At 49.3% G+C, this 20,847-nt stretch overlaps 1 protein-coding gene across 5 annotated transcripts in view; it reads left to right on the top strand.

The window, feature by feature from the left end:
• The window catches only part of GDNF (glial cell derived neurotrophic factor), a 170,614-nt gene that overhangs the window by 131,976 nt on the left and 17,791 nt on the right, over positions 1–20,847 (top strand). For 2 of the 5 annotated variants that reach the window (XR_012779039.1, XM_075527470.1), the window contains exons 1-2: positions 16,880–17,838; positions 19,319–19,516. Coding sequence is in view for 4 of the 5 variants with exons in the window: in XM_075527470.1 (XP_075383585.1) it covers positions 19,345–19,516 (172 nt within the window). In the remaining variant the exon portion in view is untranslated. Of the gene's footprint in view, positions 1–16,879; positions 17,839–19,318; positions 19,517–20,847 lie in introns of those variants that run through there. The other 3 variants (XM_075527472.1, XM_075527473.1, XM_075527471.1) reach the window with 3 other exon arrangements.

Below are 20,847 nucleotides of genomic sequence, written 5' to 3'. Positions count from 1 at the left end.
GGCTAAGCTTATGTAAGCCTGGAATAACTCCACTGATTTGTGGAGAATTTGCCTGGATTTACATTGGTATGAGTAAGACAAAAATCTGGCCCAGACTTTCTACTTCTTCACTCACTTTAGACTTCACCAATTACACAACCCTGGATGCTAGTAGTTTGACTAAAACTGGAGACAGGCTTTTTCACAGAGCCTGGCAGTCCATGGTCTTTTCCAGCTATGGAACATCAGCTGTCCATCCCAGGAAACTTCTGTTGACTGAAGCAATTTGAACCTCCAGCCTAAATTCCAATTAGTAATTTAAAGCTTCTACTAAAGTGTTGTCAGAATTTTTTAACAAGTTCTAAATGCACAAGAAACTTCAAAATCAGCAAACTACTACTTGTTTGGGCTCCAATTCTCATTTGTAAACTAACACAGCTATACTCTGGCTGTAAATTATTGCAGTACCCTCCCCTTCGAGGACCACTTACACACTCCAGAGGGATATAAAGTGGCTTTGCTGTAAATAAGAATTGGGCACTTTATGTTTAGCATTTCTTTTGCTGTTTATTGTCAGTAATTCTCTGCAGTGCAGTGATTTCATCTTGTGGATAAGACGCCTATGGTTGTCGATGGCTTCTGCTATTGAGACTTTTGTCCTCTGCCTGTCTCGGGGCATGCTACTCTCGCAGCGGCACTGGAGCTATACACCACCAGCCTTGCCTTGTGGTTCATTGTCACACACAATTTCCCCCAGGGCAGCAGCAATTTTCCTGCAGCAATGACCACAGACATCAAGCGCTTTCATGTTATGGATCACTATCCGTAGCAGACTCAGTAACACTGCACAATCGAATGCCACTGAAGCCAGCAGGAGCACCATCGGGCTTTAGGTCAGCAGAGTTTGGGTAGCAGCTCATTCATCCCACTGCATTATGTAAGGCATCGTGGCTGCGCGTTACTGATGCACTGGGTGATAGTCCCTGTAAGAAAATTATTTTTCTTCCTGGTGATTTATTCAAAGCACTTTGAAATCAGTGGAAAACCAGTGACACCCTGCAATTTTCACTTTAGCTGACTGGCACAGCCATCTTCAGAGTTTAAATCAAGAAACTTACTGTAGCTGAAACTATCTAAACCCAGATCCATCAACAGGGTAATATCATTTTTAGCTTGCTGCCTGAGGGCACATAACTGACATTTTATATATATAAAGTATTGGCATTCCTCATATGCCAAAGTTTAAACCACAGAAAGAATCTTCTGGCAGATTATAACAGAAGCTCCCCAGAGGCAGCTGAAATGGTCTATTATCTGTGCGTGCCTATGTTGACTAAAAGTTACACATAGGCTGCACTCCACCGTCCAGCAAGCCAAGGCACAATGCCAGCCTTATCCCTGCAGCGCTTCCGAGCAGGAGCTCACACCAGCGCTGGGGCCGCTTTCCCACATGCATCAAGGGAAGAGCTGCCCTCTGCAAAACCCAGCAGGAGCTGCACAGGGAGCACCCTGTATCCCTCACCGCAGCTCTGGACGGCCACCATGCCTCTCCAGCCACTCAATAAAAGGAACTAGGAGTGTACAGAGATGGCAGGATACCATGTGGGTCACCTAGGAAATTATTTTAAAGGGTTAGGTACTATCAAGGAGTGGAAAGCCTGTGAAGCAGCCTGCACTGAAGATATCAAGTCTGTTCCTAACCTCTTACACTGGATTTTTTTTTCCACACTAAGACAGCCCAAGGACTAGGAGGAGGGGAATTTTTCATTTATACTGGTTTCTTATGGCTGCTTGAATGAGCTTACTTCGGTCTTTAATGCTTGTTTCTCAAATCCTCACTTTGCTTGTAAAGCTAGGATGCAAATAAAAGCTACCAGAGAGAGCAGTGTTTATCTTTGTGTTGGTTTTTATAGAAAGAGCTTGAACGTCTGTTTGCAGTAGTAACTTTTGTGATTTTAATTATGAGAAAGCTAGTCAATGTAAGGGGTCATTGTGGCTCTTCCATTTAGAATGTCAGGAGATGAAAAGGAGGAGAAATTTTCTGTTTAACTAAGCCTTTCTCCCAAGTTAAAATGGGAGGTTTTAGAACAGCATTTTAGAACAAATGGATTTGTGTTACTGAGACAAGATTTTATATTAAGTTTTTCATGTACAACTTAGTAAGTCATACCAAAGCCCTCACTACTGGTCTTGTGGCATTAAAAAAAAGCCTTAAATTCAGGGTAATTGTAATTAGGATCCATTGTAAGTTTTATTTGTATTTTCAGTCAGGCTTATTGTCAAGGAAGGTTTGCCACCACATAACTCACTCTTCTGTCCCTGGCTCACGATCACAATCAGCCGCTGCAGGTAAAGCAGTTAAGCATGTGCAAAGCTAAGCCATATTCAATGGGCCAAAAGTAACATTTATGGCTGTGTTTTTCTCCCTTTCTCTAGTATTTACCAGATTCATGCTTCTTTGTAGAGATCTTGTTTCCAATTTTATGAGAAAATGGTACTGAGAAATTCCTACCTCACCTACCAGATTTCCATATTCTGATCAAACACGGCAGGAGAGTGAGATAACTAGGTGTATTACTGCATGTGAGTATCTACACCTATAGAAAAAGTTAAGTCAGCCAGCATTTTTCCTATTGTTCAAAGATATGATTGTTTTCTGCCTGTTCCAGTATTACATAGCTGCTGCCCTTCCTCTGCAAACATTAAGTTCATCTTGAGGGTAGGCTCAAGTGGTTGACCTATAACAAAGTAAACACATGTAGCTCAATCACATGAGCTCAACGCATGCTTGTGTGAGGTTGCTTGACAGTCTGGGCTCTGTGAAAGCAAATGTGTAGCTGCAGCAGTGCAGGCTGCTCCAGAGGGAATAGTTTACACAAAGGCAAAGCAGAGTTTAGATTAATATCCTCTGGTACAGAGATGTTGCAACCTTGGCCAAGATCACTTACCTCGCAGAGCTTAATTTCACAGCCTCCAGGGTGGTGAAAACCACACTGCCTGCTCACCGGAGCACTCCCCCCTGCCTGTCACCAGGCTCCCCTGACACTTCCCTCTTTAGGGACTGTCCTGGGCTGTTTTCTGCTCTAGCCAGGCTCTCAGCAGCACCAAGGTTGGACACATCACAGAAAGAAGAAAGAAAACTTCGAGTGGTTGATCAGAGCATCACCCCCCCCCTTCTCCCAGTGATGGAGAGGACATCTCCCAGGGTCCAGTAGGAAGGATTTGAGTGTAGTTTTACCTTTCCCTCCAAATACATTGACTCAGGAACAAAACCACTCACAAATATCAGAAACTTAGTAGAAAGGATGCATGAGCCCCAGTGTCATTTCTGTAACTAAGCTAGACATCCTCTGCCCAGTGCAGCTTGGTCCTGTGCTCCAGTCCCACCCCACCCCAGTTCCAGCTGCACTGCCCATGTGTCCCCTCACCCCTCCGCACTGCACACCCCCTCTCCCTTCTCCCCTTCCAGCCAAGCCGCTCCCAGCCTGCCTTTCTCCACCCCAAGGGGACTGAAACAGAACACACACGGTATCTGCAGCCACGGTGCAGTTCTCTCCACCTGCTCATCTTCTTACCCATTTTCTCTCTGCCCGTGTCCATCTGCAGCATTTTGGCCATTTTTCAAAACTCAGCGTTCATATTTTTTGGTGCTTTTAACTTATGAAAGTGAAAAAATATCTTTCCCCTCCCACCATGGGAATAGTTTGAAAAAACAAAACTCAAATTGCACCTGCATTTAATTAAGAGAAAAATTTTCAGGCACCAACTCCCCCTGTGATGGGGAGCAAACCAAGCACACAAGTCACTGTGTGCACAGGCAGCATGGTGTCTAAGCACCCCAACCTTTGGCTGCAGATAAGGATTTACTCCAAGATAGTTGCAAATGAAGGTGCAAATTACTGCAAAACTAACTCCAGATTTCTATATGGCAGAAATACCATACCTGATCAAGTCAGGTTAAAAGTTTGGTCCCAGTAATTCAACATCTGCATATACTAAGTGATGACTGGACCTTCAGCAAACTTCGAAGAGGGAAAGGTTAGTCATTTATATGAAATAATTATTAGCTGCATGCAGAAAACAGCTCTTTTCAGCATTTAGAGTCATTAATATGTCATTGGCTGTCTGCAGAAGGGTTCTTTCTAGTGTATGGAGTTGATCAAAATGCAGATGTGAGCACTGCTCATATCTAAACAGAGCTTCTTTTTACTCTTCATTTCTCCTTCTCTTCTGCTCATTTTTACCACAATGTAAAATGATTGATTATGGTATTATGATTGCTGGTGTTGTAATATTTCAAACCCACCAGAAGTTAAGATTTCTGCTTATAAAAGAATCTTAGTTAATGCATTTTTAAAACAGAGTTTTTCTGGCAGAAAAACTGATGTGAACCAATGGTTAACTACCACAGCCAATATCAAGAACTCCAGCTTCTCCAGCACACTTTCCAGGGCCAGCATTCAAGGTCTGACTGGTAACTGCTAAAAGCCAATGGGTTCTATCTCAAAACACACAAAAATATTTTTATGCTAAATACATACAAGTAGACAGCATCCTAACAGCAGTTAGATTGTCTAGTTCATCTTTTTCCTCTCTCTTCATACAGTGCCTAGTGTAAGAGAAGCCTGACCCATGGTGAGATGTCCTGTGCACATCCCACGTAGAGAACAGAGGTGATCCTACCTCCAGCAGCAGTGGGGCACGGCAGCCTCTCTCATGCCCTTCAGGTGGTGTTTATTCCTGCTGTCAACAGCAGCAGTGGTGTGCTGACAGCGTTACTAAAACTGTTTTGATCTTGTTGCAGAATGAATAAACAAACTCACTGGATTGGGACCAGCCCTGTACATCTCCTCTTAACAAAATCCATCCTACATTTCCCATGGCATTAGCCAGGCTCCCTTCGGCACTCCTGTGCATTTTTGGGGGTGGGGGGCACATGCATGTGAGTGTGCATGTTATTCTGGCACTTAAATACGGAACATTCAGCAATTCATATTGTGACTGGAAATGTAACTGTTGAATGTCTAACAGTTTGGACCCAACTGAGAGCTAAAGGTCAGTTTGCATCATGTTTTGTACTTAATGAGTAAAACTTAAGTGCTCAAAAATATGTCTCATCCAAATGAATGTACTTAGTCCAGTAGGTTTATTTCAGAGTAGTGATGCTTTGAAAGCCTATAAGCATGATAGTTACTGTCGTATAATCAAGAAAACCAAAATCCAAGTGCTATCCAGAGAGGTTTTCAGGATTTTATCACCCACACAAAAGAAGCCAAACATTCTTTTAAAGGAATTGCCCTTAAAAATAGAAGAGCTATTTTAATCAAGCTGCTGGACTGCTTATCTTGTCACCTGTGCCCAGCAATGGAACACTTTTTTCCTTTAATAGATATGTTTCTTAAAACATCCTGATCATAAGTGACCTTTGGGTTTTAAGCGGAACACAACGGAACAGTTTAGTCCTGCTCCTCTTCAGGTCAGTGGGAAACCTGCCACCCTTTCCAGCACAGGGCGCCTCAGCCTGCGACGTGCACAGGGCTCTGCCCTGCAAAGCCATTCCACTCCCCAGCAAAGTTCATGGATGAGGGGAGCTCTCAGCCCCTCCAAGGATCATGGCTAAGAGATGCTTTCCAAATGTTCCACAATAGAATAGCTCGGCATGCAGCGACCAGCTGACAGATGAGAGCGTTGTGGGAAAGAAGCTTTCAGTTTTGATTTAAAGAGTGAAAGGGAAGCAGTATCCCTGGCATCTTTGGGCAGGGACTTTCATGATGAAATAGCAGCTGCCCAGTCTGCATAAATTTATGAACTGGTGTAACAAGGAGGCTGCTATCTACTGGTCCTTTGGAGGGTGAAAGGTGTGACCAGATCACAAAGAGAAAGAGCTCAGGTTCAAACCCTGAAGGGCTTCATAGAGTCAGTGAAAGTAAATTACCTCAAAGGAGATACTGAAACTGAATGCTTACTTAACTTTCAAAAATTATCAGATACTGAATATAATTTAAAGCCGCCTAATCAAAGAAGTTAGTTTTGTATTGTAAGGAAGGAGCTTTAGCCAGCTCAATTTATTCCAATATATCCAGATGAGACAAATACACAGTTAGGCATTTTAAATGAGAGAGCTACAGGTCCAGGAGACAAAGTGCTGATATTTCTAAAAAGGTTAAAGTCAGAGTTCATCCCAGGAAAAACCATGACTCAAACATTAAATCTTCCTCCTGCAACTATGCTTTTCTGATAAAGGTCCTTAAGAAATGGCACCAAACAGATAGGACAGGGGAAAAGGAGTGCAGATCCCTAGGCAATTGCTGGAGATGTAACTTAGGGTAAGTTTCTAGATTATCTAGTCCCTGATACAGCATAGAGAAAGAATAAGAATTTTAAAACAAAGCAATGACACAAAGTCTTATGAATAACATCTAATACCATATTGAAACACAAAATTTTCCTGGGCGAAGCATGTACAGATCTAAGAGCAGAAGCCAAGAAGACAACACAATAGCCTGAGGAGTGACTCCAAAGGAGGCCGAGAGCCATGAGGGAGGAAGAAGGGGCTCAGGTGAGCAAGGACCATCAGCCAAGAAGCTGCAAGCCTCTGGGGATCCCTACAGGCAGGGCAGCAAACAAACAACCTTCCCAACACACAAGAAGCCCTAGACCACAGGGAAATAAATTTAACACTCACAGCAAATAGCAGTCAGCCCCTCTGAACACTGTCCCAGGCTCCTCAGGCTGTCAGTCTAAAATCAGCCCTTAGAGACTCTCCAATTTTCCACATCTCAGAGGCTTCATTACAGAGTTATTGCCCATGCAGAAGTTTGGGGTTAGGTCTCTTCCCAAGTAAAACACCAGGGATACAGCTGCTTACTATGTTTTACAGTAGGATTTAATATTATCATTAGTGACCACAGATGACAGTAAAAACTTGCTTATTAACCAACCTTTCAGATAATTCCCAAACCTAATGAGCCATTTCAGACAGATCATTACCTTTGCAGTCATTCTCTCTATTCAGAGACTGGCAGTGACACAAAAACTCTTGCATGGATTGTATTGAAGTTTGCTAAAATTGCTTGTGCCAACTCCAAGTCTTGCAGGAAAACCGATATAGCTGTGATGAAGCCAAGGGGGCAGGCTACTCCCATGTGTTTCCCATTTCCTAGTCAGCATAAGCTGCAGCAGATACACAGAGAGCAGACAGAGAAATTATGCAGAGCTTGTTTCAGCTTTGATGGTTGTACAGCCAGTTACTAGGACTGCAGCTGTTGAAAGCTGAAGGCACTTCACTTCCCACTGCCTGTCAGACAGGTGCTGACATCCCAGGGAATCTTACCTGAGAGACTGCACACTCAAAACACCGCTGTTAGCATTTGTCTTCTAAGATATCATCAGCTTAGCAAGAATTGATTAAACTTGGTGATTCTTAAATATTTCCTGCTGTGCTCAGTGCCCATGCCCTTGCATTTTCCCATGCACCTTGTGCTGCATTTCCCCTGGTGCCAGGGAATAAGCCAAGATCCGTGTTTCTCCTTAGGCTACATCTTCTGTGAGAAGCTGTCTGCAAACTTTCTGCCAAGAAAACCTGGCAGAATCGAGGCCAGAAGAAGCACAAGTCATCTCTGGCCATTGTGCTCTGGGGAATTATGGAGGAAGGAATATCTATGTTGCATATGCATGTGCAGTGTACCCTCACAGACAAGAGGAGCACTCATCCCGGGGTACTGCTCAGGGAAGAGTGGAGGGGAAAAATTAGGCCAGAAATGTCTCAGAAATTAGGTGGGCAAGCCATCCCAGCAGCAGTGACTGCAGGGAGGGTGCCAGGGGAGGTAAGGGCTTTCAGGACCACAGGGCACTGCCAGTCAAGTGTGTGTGTTTCCATACAGATGCAAGTGTTTTTATCAGCGGGCCCAGGACACAGAACAAATGCTTTCTGTGACAAATACACCTCCAAGTGCTCCTGACAACACATATCCAAGCATCGGAAAACAGGTCCTCTCTCCCTTGCTCCCATGCTACAAACCTGTTCTCGTCCAAGCTTGTTTTGCAGGGATGCCTCTGTTATGAGGCTGGTCACCTCTGGTTTCCTCTGACACCAATGAATACAGAGAGCTGCTGCTCATCCCTTAGGTGGGCTGAATCGCCCTCTGGGAGGCTGTACCCTCCATGAACTACTGAAAAAGCCTGTGGCAAACTGGCTTCTCACTTGGACACCCAAGCTGCCTGCCAAAAGTTAGATGGAGGGGGGGCTAACCCACAGTACCTCGCCCTATCTCAACCTCTTTCAGTGGGCTTTTCCCAAAATAAGGCAATGTCAGAGGCAGAAGACAGTCCAAGAGCATCAATGTCAAGGGTCTGTGTGTGTCTACTCTTCCATTTCCCTGGTCCATCCGTCCCTCCCTCCCGCCAGAAAACACAGAAAAAACTCATTAAAAGCTGTAGCGACCTTGGTACAAAGTGGGGAATGTGATAAGGACTGTTAGGAATTCCCATAAAGAGAACAGAGATGAAATGACATGTTCAGAGGATTCAGTACTAAACAATTCTGTTGGTTTGAGGCTTCTTTGCTTTGTTTTTGGGGGAGGGGGTCAGGGGTTTTTTGAGGGGCGTTTGGGTTTTTGGGTTGTTTTTTGTTGGTTTTGTTTTTTTGGTTTTTTTTTTTGTAAATGATTGCTTCCTCTTCTATTGCCAGCAGAGAGGTAAGTGCTGGAGCTGTGAGCAGAGAGGACCAGTGCCTGGTACCTGCACCCTGCGCTCCCACGATCTGAGGAGTGGGTGTCCCCAGCTGCACGCCTGCTGGCTGCCAGCACCCAGGCACAAGCCCTTCGTGGCCCTGATCAGCCACAATCGTGGCGTCATCGAAGACTAAAGACTGGGTGGCAGAGGAGAAGGTAGCAGGTTTTAGGCACAGAAGAGACCCTATAATGGGAGGCATGAGAAGCGATGCAAGGGTCACTAATAGCGGGCGGGAGGTGCTGCTTGCAGCACTTGGAGAGAGTGAAGCGGGGAAGGTTGCAGTACAGAAAGGCAAGGGCTGCTGTGGCCATCCTGACACAAACAGTCAGACAAGTATGAAGGACCACCGAAGGAGCCAAATGGCACTGAAATTTTGACTGACACTGGGGCCAGAACTGGGCTTGTGTCCTGGGTTGTCAGAAAGTGAAGACTCCTTGATGTCAGGAACACATAGTTTGATATCTTGGGAATATCTCTGGATTAAGGAATCTGTTGATGTTTTGGGGTAACCTGACTTCATGTAAAAAGCTACCTTGATTAAAGCCTCCCTGGATTTTTGCTCATGTGTTGTACTGTTCTGACATCTGACCCCTGTTCCTATAGCAAAGGACTGGGGTTTTTTTCCTGAACAGACAAAGGAAGTGTCTTGCAATATAGGTTCATCCCCCCTCTAAAAATGCAAGTTTGGCTTTAAACATGCCAAGCAAAAAATAATTGATTCCTTGAACCAACAACATCTAACAGCTCCCACCATGATATCACATGCGCTTGCTAAGAAGACCTGCCCGTTTTTCCCTGGCTCCTTTTTAAATGTCTCAGAGGAAAAAGGCAAAGGGAAACATAATGAAGGAAGGCTGTGGGGAAAACTCCCCTTTTACCCATTTCCAGAAAAGTTAATTCCTTGGGATCTTAGCTAATGATATGATCTTAACTCCTGCACAAGAGTGAATTTCTTCTTACAAAAATAAAGAACGTCTTCTTGTTTCCATTTCTCATTTCCATTCCCCCGAACAAAACCAGAAGTTCTCCAAAACCTGATACAGTGGCTCAGAGAGTACAGGTGAGATATTTTATGGAAAGAGTGATGTTGGGAAAGAATCTGAAAAGAGAGGGAGTGGGAATGAGGGGGTGACTTGACCCAAAGCAACAATAATTCTCCATGGAAAATAGCTTTTGCACAAGCCTGCTGCACTATCCCTAATCCAGTAGCACCACACTGACTCTGGAAGCAACCAGTGCCTTGGGAAATCGTCACAATGAATCCAATGGAAATACTGCTGGAGTAAGAACAGCAGGCACAGTTCCCAATATTGATTTTGTATTGACTTTCATGGACCTAAGACAGCAGATACATGGAAAACTTTGTAGCAAATTTACCAAGAGTTATCCATGAAGCCTTGTCGCATCCTACCATCCCAAGATATACAATACAATTTTTTATTTTTTTTAAGAAGCTGTGTTGCAAATTATAACATTTCTGACATTTCTTTCCAGCCCAAATATGACTGATCATATCTTTCCTGTGAATTTGGTATTCTTTCACACCTCCCCTCACTTACCTCTACATTCCTAAATGGCTGCACTCTATTTCAGTTTGCTGGTTAATACTGTCTATTTTTTTCACTTCCCCTGCACAAAAGCAGTGGAAATATAACTCCATGCTGAGACATTTAAAATCCAGGAACCAATTCAGCAAGAAGCTTGCATGTGTCTAAGTATGCTAATCATCCCTGGCTCAAAGTCAATGTTTCACTGCTGTGCTGAATTGAGATGCTAAACGTAATCTGCAGAGGAACTTCCTTGAAGATCACATACATCATTGCACTTCAGAGTCTTACTAACTATGGAGAGCTCAGAGCATGAGCATGCTACAGTACCCCACGCTTTTCCTTCCTAAAGAAGATCCATGCAAAGACTCCACAAAAATCAAAGCAAAAGTGACTGGCTCCTACTGAGTGACTTTAAAAGGAGCCTGGTATAAATAAAATCTGTCAGTTTGCATTTTTGTCCCAGATTACAGCCTCAAGTTTTCAGAGCTTTTCTCCTAACTGCTGAAGAAGATTTTCAGATGGGTAAGTTCACAGCTCTATTAATCAGTTATACCTATTTTGCATGTGAGCTATTTCCTCTGAATTTGTAACAAGTCGTAAATCTTCTGCTCTGTGAAAGTATATTCATGAATGTCTCTTTCTGAACACAGAAACAAAATAAATGTTTTTAGTTTCAGTAATAGTGAAGTTTTCCCAATGTAAGCCAGCATGTTGAAGCATTACAAGCTGATGGTCAGCATACATTATAACTGTTTTATGTAAAAAAAATTTTAAACAAACACTGCCATAATTCCCCATTCACAAGGAGATTAAAAGTATCATTTAATTGTCTCTACATGACGAAGCACACGTAAGCAAGGAGCAGAACATTTATAGCCCAGTTGTTCTCATAACCAATCCCAATTGCGACATGTCTCTGCTCACCCTAACAGAAACATCTGCCCAGCTGCCCAGGCTAGGTAGGGATAACCACTGCTATCTGACATGCCAGTGGTTTACAAGGACAATACAGTTACAGCTGCAAGTCTGCCATAAGCAAACAGCTGAATACTCTGCTGAATGTATCATAGTCATTCAGACTGCTGAGATGCTTCTTCCTATCCTTAGTAACAGGCTAAGAGGGATGTTCATCCAAAAGAACCAAGCTTCTGCCACATATCTTGTAAAGTTGGATTTTTTTTTTAATCAACTTGGCCTGGCAGAAATTAAATTTAACAAGCTAATGAATACTTCTGAATGACCCTCCTCATGTCTTATGCCAACATCTGACAGCAGAATGCAAATTCAGAAATATGGAAAAAACCCTTGGGAGAGAGAATCCAAATGGAAAAGCTCACCGCTTTTGCAAAATGTCACTCCTTGTTCCAGTTGTCCCTCTGCAGGGCTCACTCCTCTTGGCTGCTTTCAGCACAGATTAGTGACCTTCAACCCTGACAAATATGTTGCCCTCATGCTTTTATGATCTCCTAATCTCTCAGAAGGTGACACATTCTGAGATTAGAGCAAATACACCAGGATCCTAGTGGCAGCATAATACAGGTGCAGCTGTGATGAATGCCAATTAAAACAGTAGCAGTGTGTGACAGCTCTTTACAATTACTTTTAATTAGCAACTTTTAAACACTGTTATCAGGCTTCTCTTTGAAGTATGCAACTAGTTCATCTGTTCATGACACTCCCTAGTCCTTTGAGTAGCTTTCTGCTAGAGAGCTACTACACGAAAGGCATTAGCAGAAAAGCTTTGCATCATCTGCTAGTATTTCCCCGAAAATTGCCTCCTAAAGGATAAAGGAACTTCAGCTATGGGGGGAATTTGGGCACAGGACACTGCCCAGATGAACTGTTCAACAGAATTTGCCTACAGTGTTCCCCATCACGTTAACCTTTACCTGTAAATATACAAGTTAAACAATACAAGCAGGTATCTGTAATAAAGTTCTGCAAGTACCTACCCAAAGAAAAGTTAAGGTTGCTTTTAAGCCCCATTTGCCACATCTCAGACCAATTTTAGAAACAGGGTGTCTTCTCTCCTTCTCACACCCCAGCAAGAGAAGAGCCCCTGCTTGGGACTTGCTTCCATTGCACAAGGAGGTCTGCCTGAAGCACATGGAGACACGCTGGCTGCACCTGTCCCGGGAAAATAAACACTGCCGGGGATGCTGCCAGGCCCAACCATCGATACTGGAAGAATGGTCGCTGGCGTGCTGGGGTCCATGCCATCCCAGACAATCCCATCCCCACACGGGTGCGGGAGTCCACAGGGACCAGGAGCCATGCCCAAGGCTACATGCGTGCAGCCACCCTCTCTGGGAGGGAGCGGGAAGGATGTGGTCAAACAGCAGCAGTTGGCCCCAGGCTGAAGAACAGACCTTGGCACCAGCTCACAATAATTCTAGTAAACACAGCAATTAGGGCCAGCTTTAAATAGATTGCTTGAGCAATGCAGGTAGTCTGTGCTCCTGCACAGGCTGGGCAAATCCTCATGGGCCCCAACAGACCTGCACTGCCCAGGGCGATATCTATGCTGCCACATTTTGACTCTGGTTCTTATCTAAATTAAGGTCTTACCCCTTGCCCACCAGTTAAGTCACCATAATACACGTACCATGGGATGCAGGAACAGCAGGTCCAGCATTGGATGCCAATGCAAAGCAGAATGGCCACCCATGTCCCCAAAACACATGAATTCATACAAACCTTCATCATCTTAAATCAAAGAAAGGGAATGAATGCTCAAAACTGAGTTTCATGCAATGGCCCAATCCTGCAGGGACCTCCTGCAGGTCCAGGGATGACCAAGGGTGTTTGACATCACAACATCATGCAGGATCAGGCAGCTGTAGCCCAAAACACAACTGCTTCCCCAGGCCTGCAAGCCGCTTGGCGCAATTCCCTGGTACTCAGATGACTTCCAAGGGCACTCGCTTCAACAACAGCGCAATCTCCTCTTACTAATACCAAAGAAACACCCGCTTATTGCCTGAGCAGTCATACTGCAACTAGGAAATCATGTTTTGTATTTCAAAGGTAACTTAGAAATCACAATATGGAGCGCTTGACATCTTAAGAGATCTATACATCATGTTGACACATATAAACAAAAAATGAGACCATACTGCATAACGTCAAGCAGCTTTTTAGCTTGTTTTAAAAGAGGCAACCTTTACAATGTAAAGGCACACTTTATTTAGGTCTGAATGGGTCATTTTTCTCTGTTTTCTTTCGTGACAGCAGAAGTTCTTTTTCTTCTTCACCAAAAAAAGTTTTATCTCAAGCAGCTCCTAAACACGTGTGCTTAAAACTTTATGATCTCTATAGAAAAATATAACCAATTCTTATTTTTTGTAGCTTTTGTTCACTTTTAATAGAACTATGGAAATTTTCCAGCAGCTACTTTAGTTTCCATGAAGCAAGAGTGCACAGGGCTCTCAGTAACCCTCCTTAACAAGAGACCCACAACGGCGGTGCAAGGAGAGGCAGGTAAATTATTTTTGTGATTAAAAACTAGCAGGTTTACTCTCCATGTATTTCAACCATCCTCTTAGTGCAGTTAAGACATCTGCATAACATTTCCTTTTGCTACGGTTCACGTGAGCTAAATAACGCATATGTTAAAAACCAGGCTTTCAGCGTCTTTTAATAGCAAGGAAAAATAAACTCCTGCAGTATTACAGATACACAATCTCTGTCTTGGCTTCATTACCTGATGTTATTTAAAGAAAATTAGTGGCTTTGCACTGACAAAACCCATGCAAAGGAATAATGCATTGAGCTCATTTTATCCAATATGTGCAGTAAAGGTTCACTTAATGGTCTTCTAGTTAAAATACTAGGACTCCATCTCACTGCATGTTAACAGGGTAACCAAGAGATTCATTTCAATGTCTCAGTCCCTGATCTCCAACAGGGGCATCCATTCCTCTATCCATTTTGCCTGCTCTGTTCAGGCTGGGAGCCGGGAACGGCTTTTTGTGCCATACAGCACTTGGTGTATCCAGCACTTTGTGCATATGGCACCTGGTGCATACAGCACTTCGTGCGTATGGCACTTGCGTCCATCACCCATCTCACAACTACGTGTAAATAACTTCGTGGCAGAGGTAGCACAACCTGAACGGTATCGCTGAGCCAAACCAACCACTGCTTCTTGTAATGCCTTCTCCTGTCCCCTTCTGGTGTGCACATATATATAAACAGATGCACTTATTAAATGCCTGTGTCTTTATCACACGGATACCATATACCCTGTTTCTTTTTAACGGATTGTTCTGTCATTGCTCCACCTATTTGTTGTTGTCTGTAAAGAGCCTGCACTTCAGAAACTTTTATTCCAGGTGCCTGTCACTGGATTGTCTGTACTGAAAAAAAGTTAAGATGACTTTTAAGTGACTACTGATGTATAATACTGTTTCAAATTTGTAATGGGAGATAGCTTTTGGGGATAAATTTTACTCTGCTGTTCTCATGAGAAATCTCTTTTGTGCAAATTAGTCTTTCCCCAAGTTATGAAAATAAATAGCCCGAAATTTAAAAAATCTAATAAAGTAATTCATTCAGACATTATTTCTGAGTTGCAAATCTGTTGCTCCTGTAGAGAGGGGGACATGTTCCCAAGGAAGGCTGCCCCCTTCATCACAAATGCCCCATTTAGTGGAAGACAGTTGTGAAATTTCCCCTCAGCAGGCAGATGACTGCAATGATGGAAAAGCCATGCTGCCCAACGGGCTTCGTGAGGAGGTTCGTGTTCGTCTCTCCGTCTTGTCATCCGATGGAAATTTAGAAGATGCCTCCTGCAGAAATATTTGTCCTGGCAGCCCATCCAGATGACATTAGCAGACCCCTCCAAATTTCCAATAAACACGTCTTAAAAACCTTCACTACTCTGACTGTGGAGGGCACAGGGATTGCATCTCACTCCCATTACACCTGGTGAGGTGACCATGACCCCCTCTACAGACCTACAGCCCCTGGCCTGAGATCTCCTCCAGAACCGGGTGCTCGGAGCATCCTGCATGTTTCACACTGATGAAGAAGAGCAAGCAAGCGTTGTTCGCGTGCACACACCTGGCTCTGGAGTCTGCGCCTGAGATCCTCATCCTACTTCCTAGCCAAGGGGTGCAGAGAGGGTGCAAGGGGTGCAGCAAGGGCTGTGCAGAAAGCCCAGGACAGGTAGCAGGAGCTGGTCCCACCTGCCTCCTGCATCCTCTTACTTGTGGGGGCCTGGGCTGGCTGGGACATACACAGGTGAATGTGGCAGAGGGGAGGAGAAGGGAAAGGGAAAGGGAGAGGGAGAGGGAGAGGGAGAGAGGAAGGGAAAGGGAGAGGGAGAGGGAAAGAGAGAGGGAAAGGGAGAGGGCTGTACAGCAGACGAGGTGGCCCAGGAGAGGCAGAGCCGGAGAAAGGTAGCCCACGGTGCCGCTGGCGGTGGCGGTGCCCGGCCGGGACGAGGCTCGGCGCGGTTCCCCTTCCCCGCGCTGCCGGACCCCCCGCAGCAGCCCTGGCCGCCCCGCCGCAGCAGGCAGCCGCGCCGGCGGGGGGGGCCGGACCGGGCAGCGGTCACCGGCGGGGCTGCCCGCGGGCTGCTCGCCCTTCCCGGGAGAGAGGGACGAGCCGGTGCGCACACGTGTGAATGCACAACCATAACCACACGCATACACACACCCGGAGGAGGGAAGGGGGGGGGAGTATGGAAACAAACCCGCAGCCAGGTTACAACTTTCGGGGCCGCTCTGCCGCCGGCCCGGCCGTGCCCAGCGCGGGTCCCGCCGTCCCCGCAGCTCCGGTGCTCGGCGCTGTACCGGCGCGGCGCGCTGCGGGAGCGAGCTGGTCTCCCGGGCGTTTTGCTGCTCCATCCCAGACCCCAGCGCCTCCCCCCCAAAAAAGTCCCAAAGCAAATAACATATTAAAAACAAAGCAGCAGCGCAGGGCGGACGGAGCGGTCTGTTGGCCGCCGCACAAGCCCTGCGCGCTCCCGCGCCGCCCGCCCGGGCTGCGCCGCGTTGATTTCATAGCACCGGCGACATGAGGACCTCATACCTCCGGACAACTGGGTGAGTCATAAATACACGGCGCAGGGCTGAAAGCCGAGACTGTTTACAGCGACTTTGCAGCGGCCTCCGGCGAGTCAAACCGCCGCCCCCCGCGCAGGGGCCGGGCTGCGCGGAGGGGCCCCGCAGCGCTGCGCGGCTGCCGGCGGGGGACCCGCGCCGGCGGCACCTGCGGCCGGCGAGGGGCGAGGGGCGAGGAGGGGGCGGCCTCCCCGCCGCCGCCGCCCGTCGGTGCGTCCGTCCGTCCGTCTGTCCGCGGCGGCGGGCGGCCGGCGGCGGGAGCGCGGAGGAGCGGCGCTGGGGAGGGACGCGGTGTTGGGTTACCCCGGCCCGGCCCGGCCCGGCCCCGCCGCCGCCGCCGCCGCCGCCGCCGCGGGGCCAGCGGGTGCCGCGGGGCTGCGCCGGCGGCCGCGCAGCCCACGGTATGTCGGGCCGGTGACTTCAGCCGGGAGATATTTGGAGGCTCCGCGGGGTCCGGTGCGGGGGGCCAGCGTGTGTTTGGGTCTGAAAGCGAATCAGCGGAGGGCGCGTCACTGCCAAAGGGCCCTATAAATCCATCTGCGGCGCCGAGTCGCCCTGGCAAAGCCCCCGCGTCCGCGCGTCCGGCTCCGCGCTCCCCTCCGCCCGCGGGTGCGGCGCGCCCCGCGCCTCGCCCAGCCCCGCGCCCCCCCGCCCGGCCCCGCCGGCGCCCGGGCAGCCGGGCGCGCCCAGGCCCAGCCGGGGCAGCCGGAGCGGGCGCTCACCGGCACCGGCCCGGCCTCCCGCCACGCTCCCCGCTTGGATCTCAGCTTTCGCCGCGACGGGACCCCCGATCTGGAGGAGGAAGCCTCGCCGCCGCCGCTGCCGCTGCTGCTGCTGCTGCTGCTGCTACCGGCTCTACAAATCCCAGCGCCGGCCTCTGATTCTCCTGGCAGGCTGAGGGGGGTGGTTTGAATTTTTTTTTTTTTAATTTTTATTTTTCCCTCCCCTCCTCAGCTGGGGTGGGTTTTTTTTCGCGGGGTTTTTTCCCCTTCCCGCCGTTGCGTGCGTGTCCGAGCGGTGCGCGGCTCCCCGCGGTGCTGGACCAGCTGGCGTTACAGGAGCCCTGATGTCTTCATCTGACTCCCCGCAGTTGTTGATGGAGTGTCTTTCTCAGATTTCCAGGCAGGGTCCCAAGAGCAGCACCCAGAGCCAGCTCCCGCTGCCAGGCGGCGCTCCCCGCGGCTCGGGCCGCTCCCCCCGCTGCTGAGCGCGGCTCCGGGGCCGGAGCGGGCAGAGACCCCCGCGGCGCCGCTCCTGCCGCGGCCACAGCACCTGCGGCGGCGGCGGCGGCGGGGGAGGCCGCCGGGGCTTGTGCTGGCGGCTCCCCTCTGCCTCCAGCCAGACTTGCGACCTTGCCCCCCTCCTCCGTACGTGTCCCCCCCCCCTCCCCCCCGTGCAAAGAGGGTCCCGGCCGTCAGCCCCCGACCTGGCCCACATGCATCGCCCGTCCGGCCGCTCGGCTCCCCGGCGTTAATGTCCATCTCGGGTCCGACGAGACCAGCTCGGAGGTGAGGGCGAGGCGGGGGCCGCGGCGGGGCGGGCGGGCCGGGGCGGGCACCCGGCCCGGGGGCACAGGGCCGCGCCGCAGCCGCCCGGCCCCGGCGAGGTGCGAAGGCAGCGGCCGGCGGGGACAGCGCGCACCGGGCGGCAGCCGAGCCCCGGGCCCCGCTGGGGGAGCCGGGGCCACCGCGGGACCCCCGGCGGGGCTGCGGCCCCCGGGCCGGACACTGCCCTGTGCCGCCGTCCGGGCCGGGCCGGGCCGAACCGGGCTGGCGGCTGCTGTCATCCCCGGGCGGCGGGCATCGGGTGCTGCCCGCGGGCGGGGCGACCGGGGAGCGAGGAGGAGAGAAGAAAAAGGGAAAGGGAAGGGAAGGGAAGGGAAGGGAAGGGAAGGGAAGGGAAGGGAAGGGAAGGGAAGGGAAGGGAAGGGAAGGGAAGGGAAGGGAAGGGAAGGGAAGGGAAGGGAAGGGAAGGGAAGGGAAGGGAGAAGAGAAAGGAAAAGGAGGAGAGAGAGGGAGGGGGAAAGGAGAAGGGAAGAGAAAGAGGAACGGGAAAAGAAAGAAAAGCAGAGGAGGAGAAGGAAACGAGGAGGGGGAGGCAAAGAGAAGGAGAGGGAAACGAGGAAAACGAGGAGGAAAGGGAGGGGACACGGAGAGGAAAATGAAAGGAAAGGGAGACGGAAACAGAGGAAAGGGAAAAAGAAAGGGGAAAGAGAAAAGGGGAGGAAAATGGAAATACTGAAACAAGGGGAAAGGGAAATGGGAAGAGAAGTGGAAAGGAAGGGGAAAAAGGAAGAGGACAGGGAAAGGAAAGGTGACAAGTCAAGAGGAAAGAGAAAAGGAGAGAAAAATGAAAAAGAGGAAAAGGAAAGAGAATGAGGACTGGGAAGTGGACGGGAAAGGGGAAAAAAAAGATGAAAGCAAAAAGGAAAGAGAAAAAGGGAAAGGGAAAAGGAGAGAAGAGGGGAAGGAGAAGAGAGGGAAAGGGAGAAGAAGGTGTGCCTGTAGCACAACAAATCTGCACAGCCCCGCACCCCAAATAAGCCCGGTCTGCCCTGGCCCAGCCCCAGGACAGGTGCCCGGAAGCTGCCCGGGTGCGGGGGGAGGATGAGCGCAAGGTTACCTGGCTGCCAGCACAGGGACACAGTCACACCCCCACGTCCCTGGGCACAGGCTCCAGGGACCTGCCTGCCCGCATCCCCCAAAGCAGCTCGCTTGGGCATAGAGGGGCTGGAGGCCATCCTGCGCTTCCTCCCCCACACCTCTGTCTGGGGAGAGCCCACCTCCCTCGCTCTGGGAGGCGAGAGGGGTGGGAGGCTGAGCTGGGCACAGGTTGTTTCCCCCCTGCTCTGTTCCTGCGCCTGGCCAGGGTGGACCAAGCTCATCTGGGGTGCGAGGCTGCCCAGCTTTGTCTCGGGGCTGGCAGGGAAGGGGGCAGGACTGAGGGAGCGCAGCATCTGGGGGCTAACGCTGCTTCTCTCTCTGCCAGGGGCCTGTGTTGGAAGGAGATCTAAGATGAAGTTATGGGATGTTGTGGCTGTCTGCGTGGTGCTGCTCAACACGGTCTCCACCTCGCCCCTGCCCACCGGTAAGACGCCTCCCAAGGGGCCCCCTTCAGTGGTAGAGGGGCCTGAAGACGATCTCTCCCCCATCAGCCTGCTGCCTCCCTATGCTGTGCACAGTGACTGTAAGAAACATTCCCCTTTGTAGCCACTGCTGTCTGTCTTGCTAAACCTGCTCCCTTTTGCTCAGGTATCAGGGTGAGGAAAGGACCCCCCCACTTTCTGCCCTCACTTCTCCTCCAGGCAGGGTCACCGGCTCTGGTCTGGCTCCAGCAGCTCCAAACCAAGTCATCCTCCAAAGCTTGGGGTTGCCAATTGCAATGGCAATGCCCCTCCTTCCCCCCCACCTCCAGCCCTACCTTCCTGGCAGTCCTAAGATCCCTTTGGTTGAAAAACCTGGAGAGATGGGAAAGTTAGTTGTATGCAAAGGAGCCGAGAGGAGGATCAGGTACATACACCTCGCAGTGCAGGCACTGAAACTCCTTCCCCACCGCTTCAGCCTCCTCTCCCTGCTCAGACCTGCCAATGCAATTATTCACTGTCTGTAGTGGGCGCAAGTCCTGATGGAGATTGGGCTTCATGGTGGGAGGCATTGTACACATCCTGGAGTGCTGCTGAGTTTCATTAAATCCTCCTTGGATCCTGATCCTGAAGTCAGTGTGTCTGCATGGAAATTTACAGAAGAGTAGCAGTGGCAGGGTTAGGAGCTTGATGCAGAGCAATCCACATGAACCGGCTCACGCTAAGACAGCTTACAATCCAAATGACAGATAATAATAATGCCTCACCTAATAATAGGTTTCCTACAATAGCAGGTACAGGATTTTCACAGTGGTATGTGAGTGCTATACTAACTCTGGTGGCTTTTTAAAGTGAGAGTTAATATGACTCAGTAAGAAGTGGCAAAATACTCACATGAATTGTGGAGATGTTCACTTAGCAAAGGCACAGACGCAACCTGGAGGTTGCTCTCGTTGCCCTTGCTCAGCCCTCTCTGTTCAGCTCATTGCAGGATGCAGACAGTATCCAGTAATTGGGATTCAGTTTTATCTCCTTATCTGGAGGCATGTCCTTTCCCTGCGCCTGCCGCAGCTCCAGCCACAGGCAGCCCTGCTCTGGTTTCTCCAGGAGCAGCCGGGCTAACGCAGTGTCGAGGCACCGAGTGGGGAATCATGTGCCATGACTCCACTTTCATCCCCTCCCCAACACCCATCTCTTCCGCACACACATCTGTGTCCTTCCCCATCTAGTCTTCTCTTTTTCCTTTTCTTGCTTGTGTTTCCCCCCTGCTGGAATCTTCCCTAGGCTGCCGCCTCCGCGTGTCCCAGCCTGGGCTCCTGCTGCTCACAGACCAGCAGCCCCTGATGTCCTTTCAGCCCCTCCACGCCAGGAGGTTGGCCAAAAGTACTTCTTCCCAGGCCTCCAGCCTGCCAGGGCTGCGGGGCCGTCACACGCG

Source organism: Mycteria americana, chromosome Z (assembly GCF_035582795.1).
Source record: "Mycteria americana isolate JAX WOST 10 ecotype Jacksonville Zoo and Gardens chromosome Z, USCA_MyAme_1.0, whole genome shotgun sequence".
Taxonomy (NCBI): Eukaryota; Metazoa; Chordata; class Aves; order Ciconiiformes; family Ciconiidae; genus Mycteria; species Mycteria americana.
This window is presented reverse-complemented; position numbering and strand designations above follow the sequence as displayed.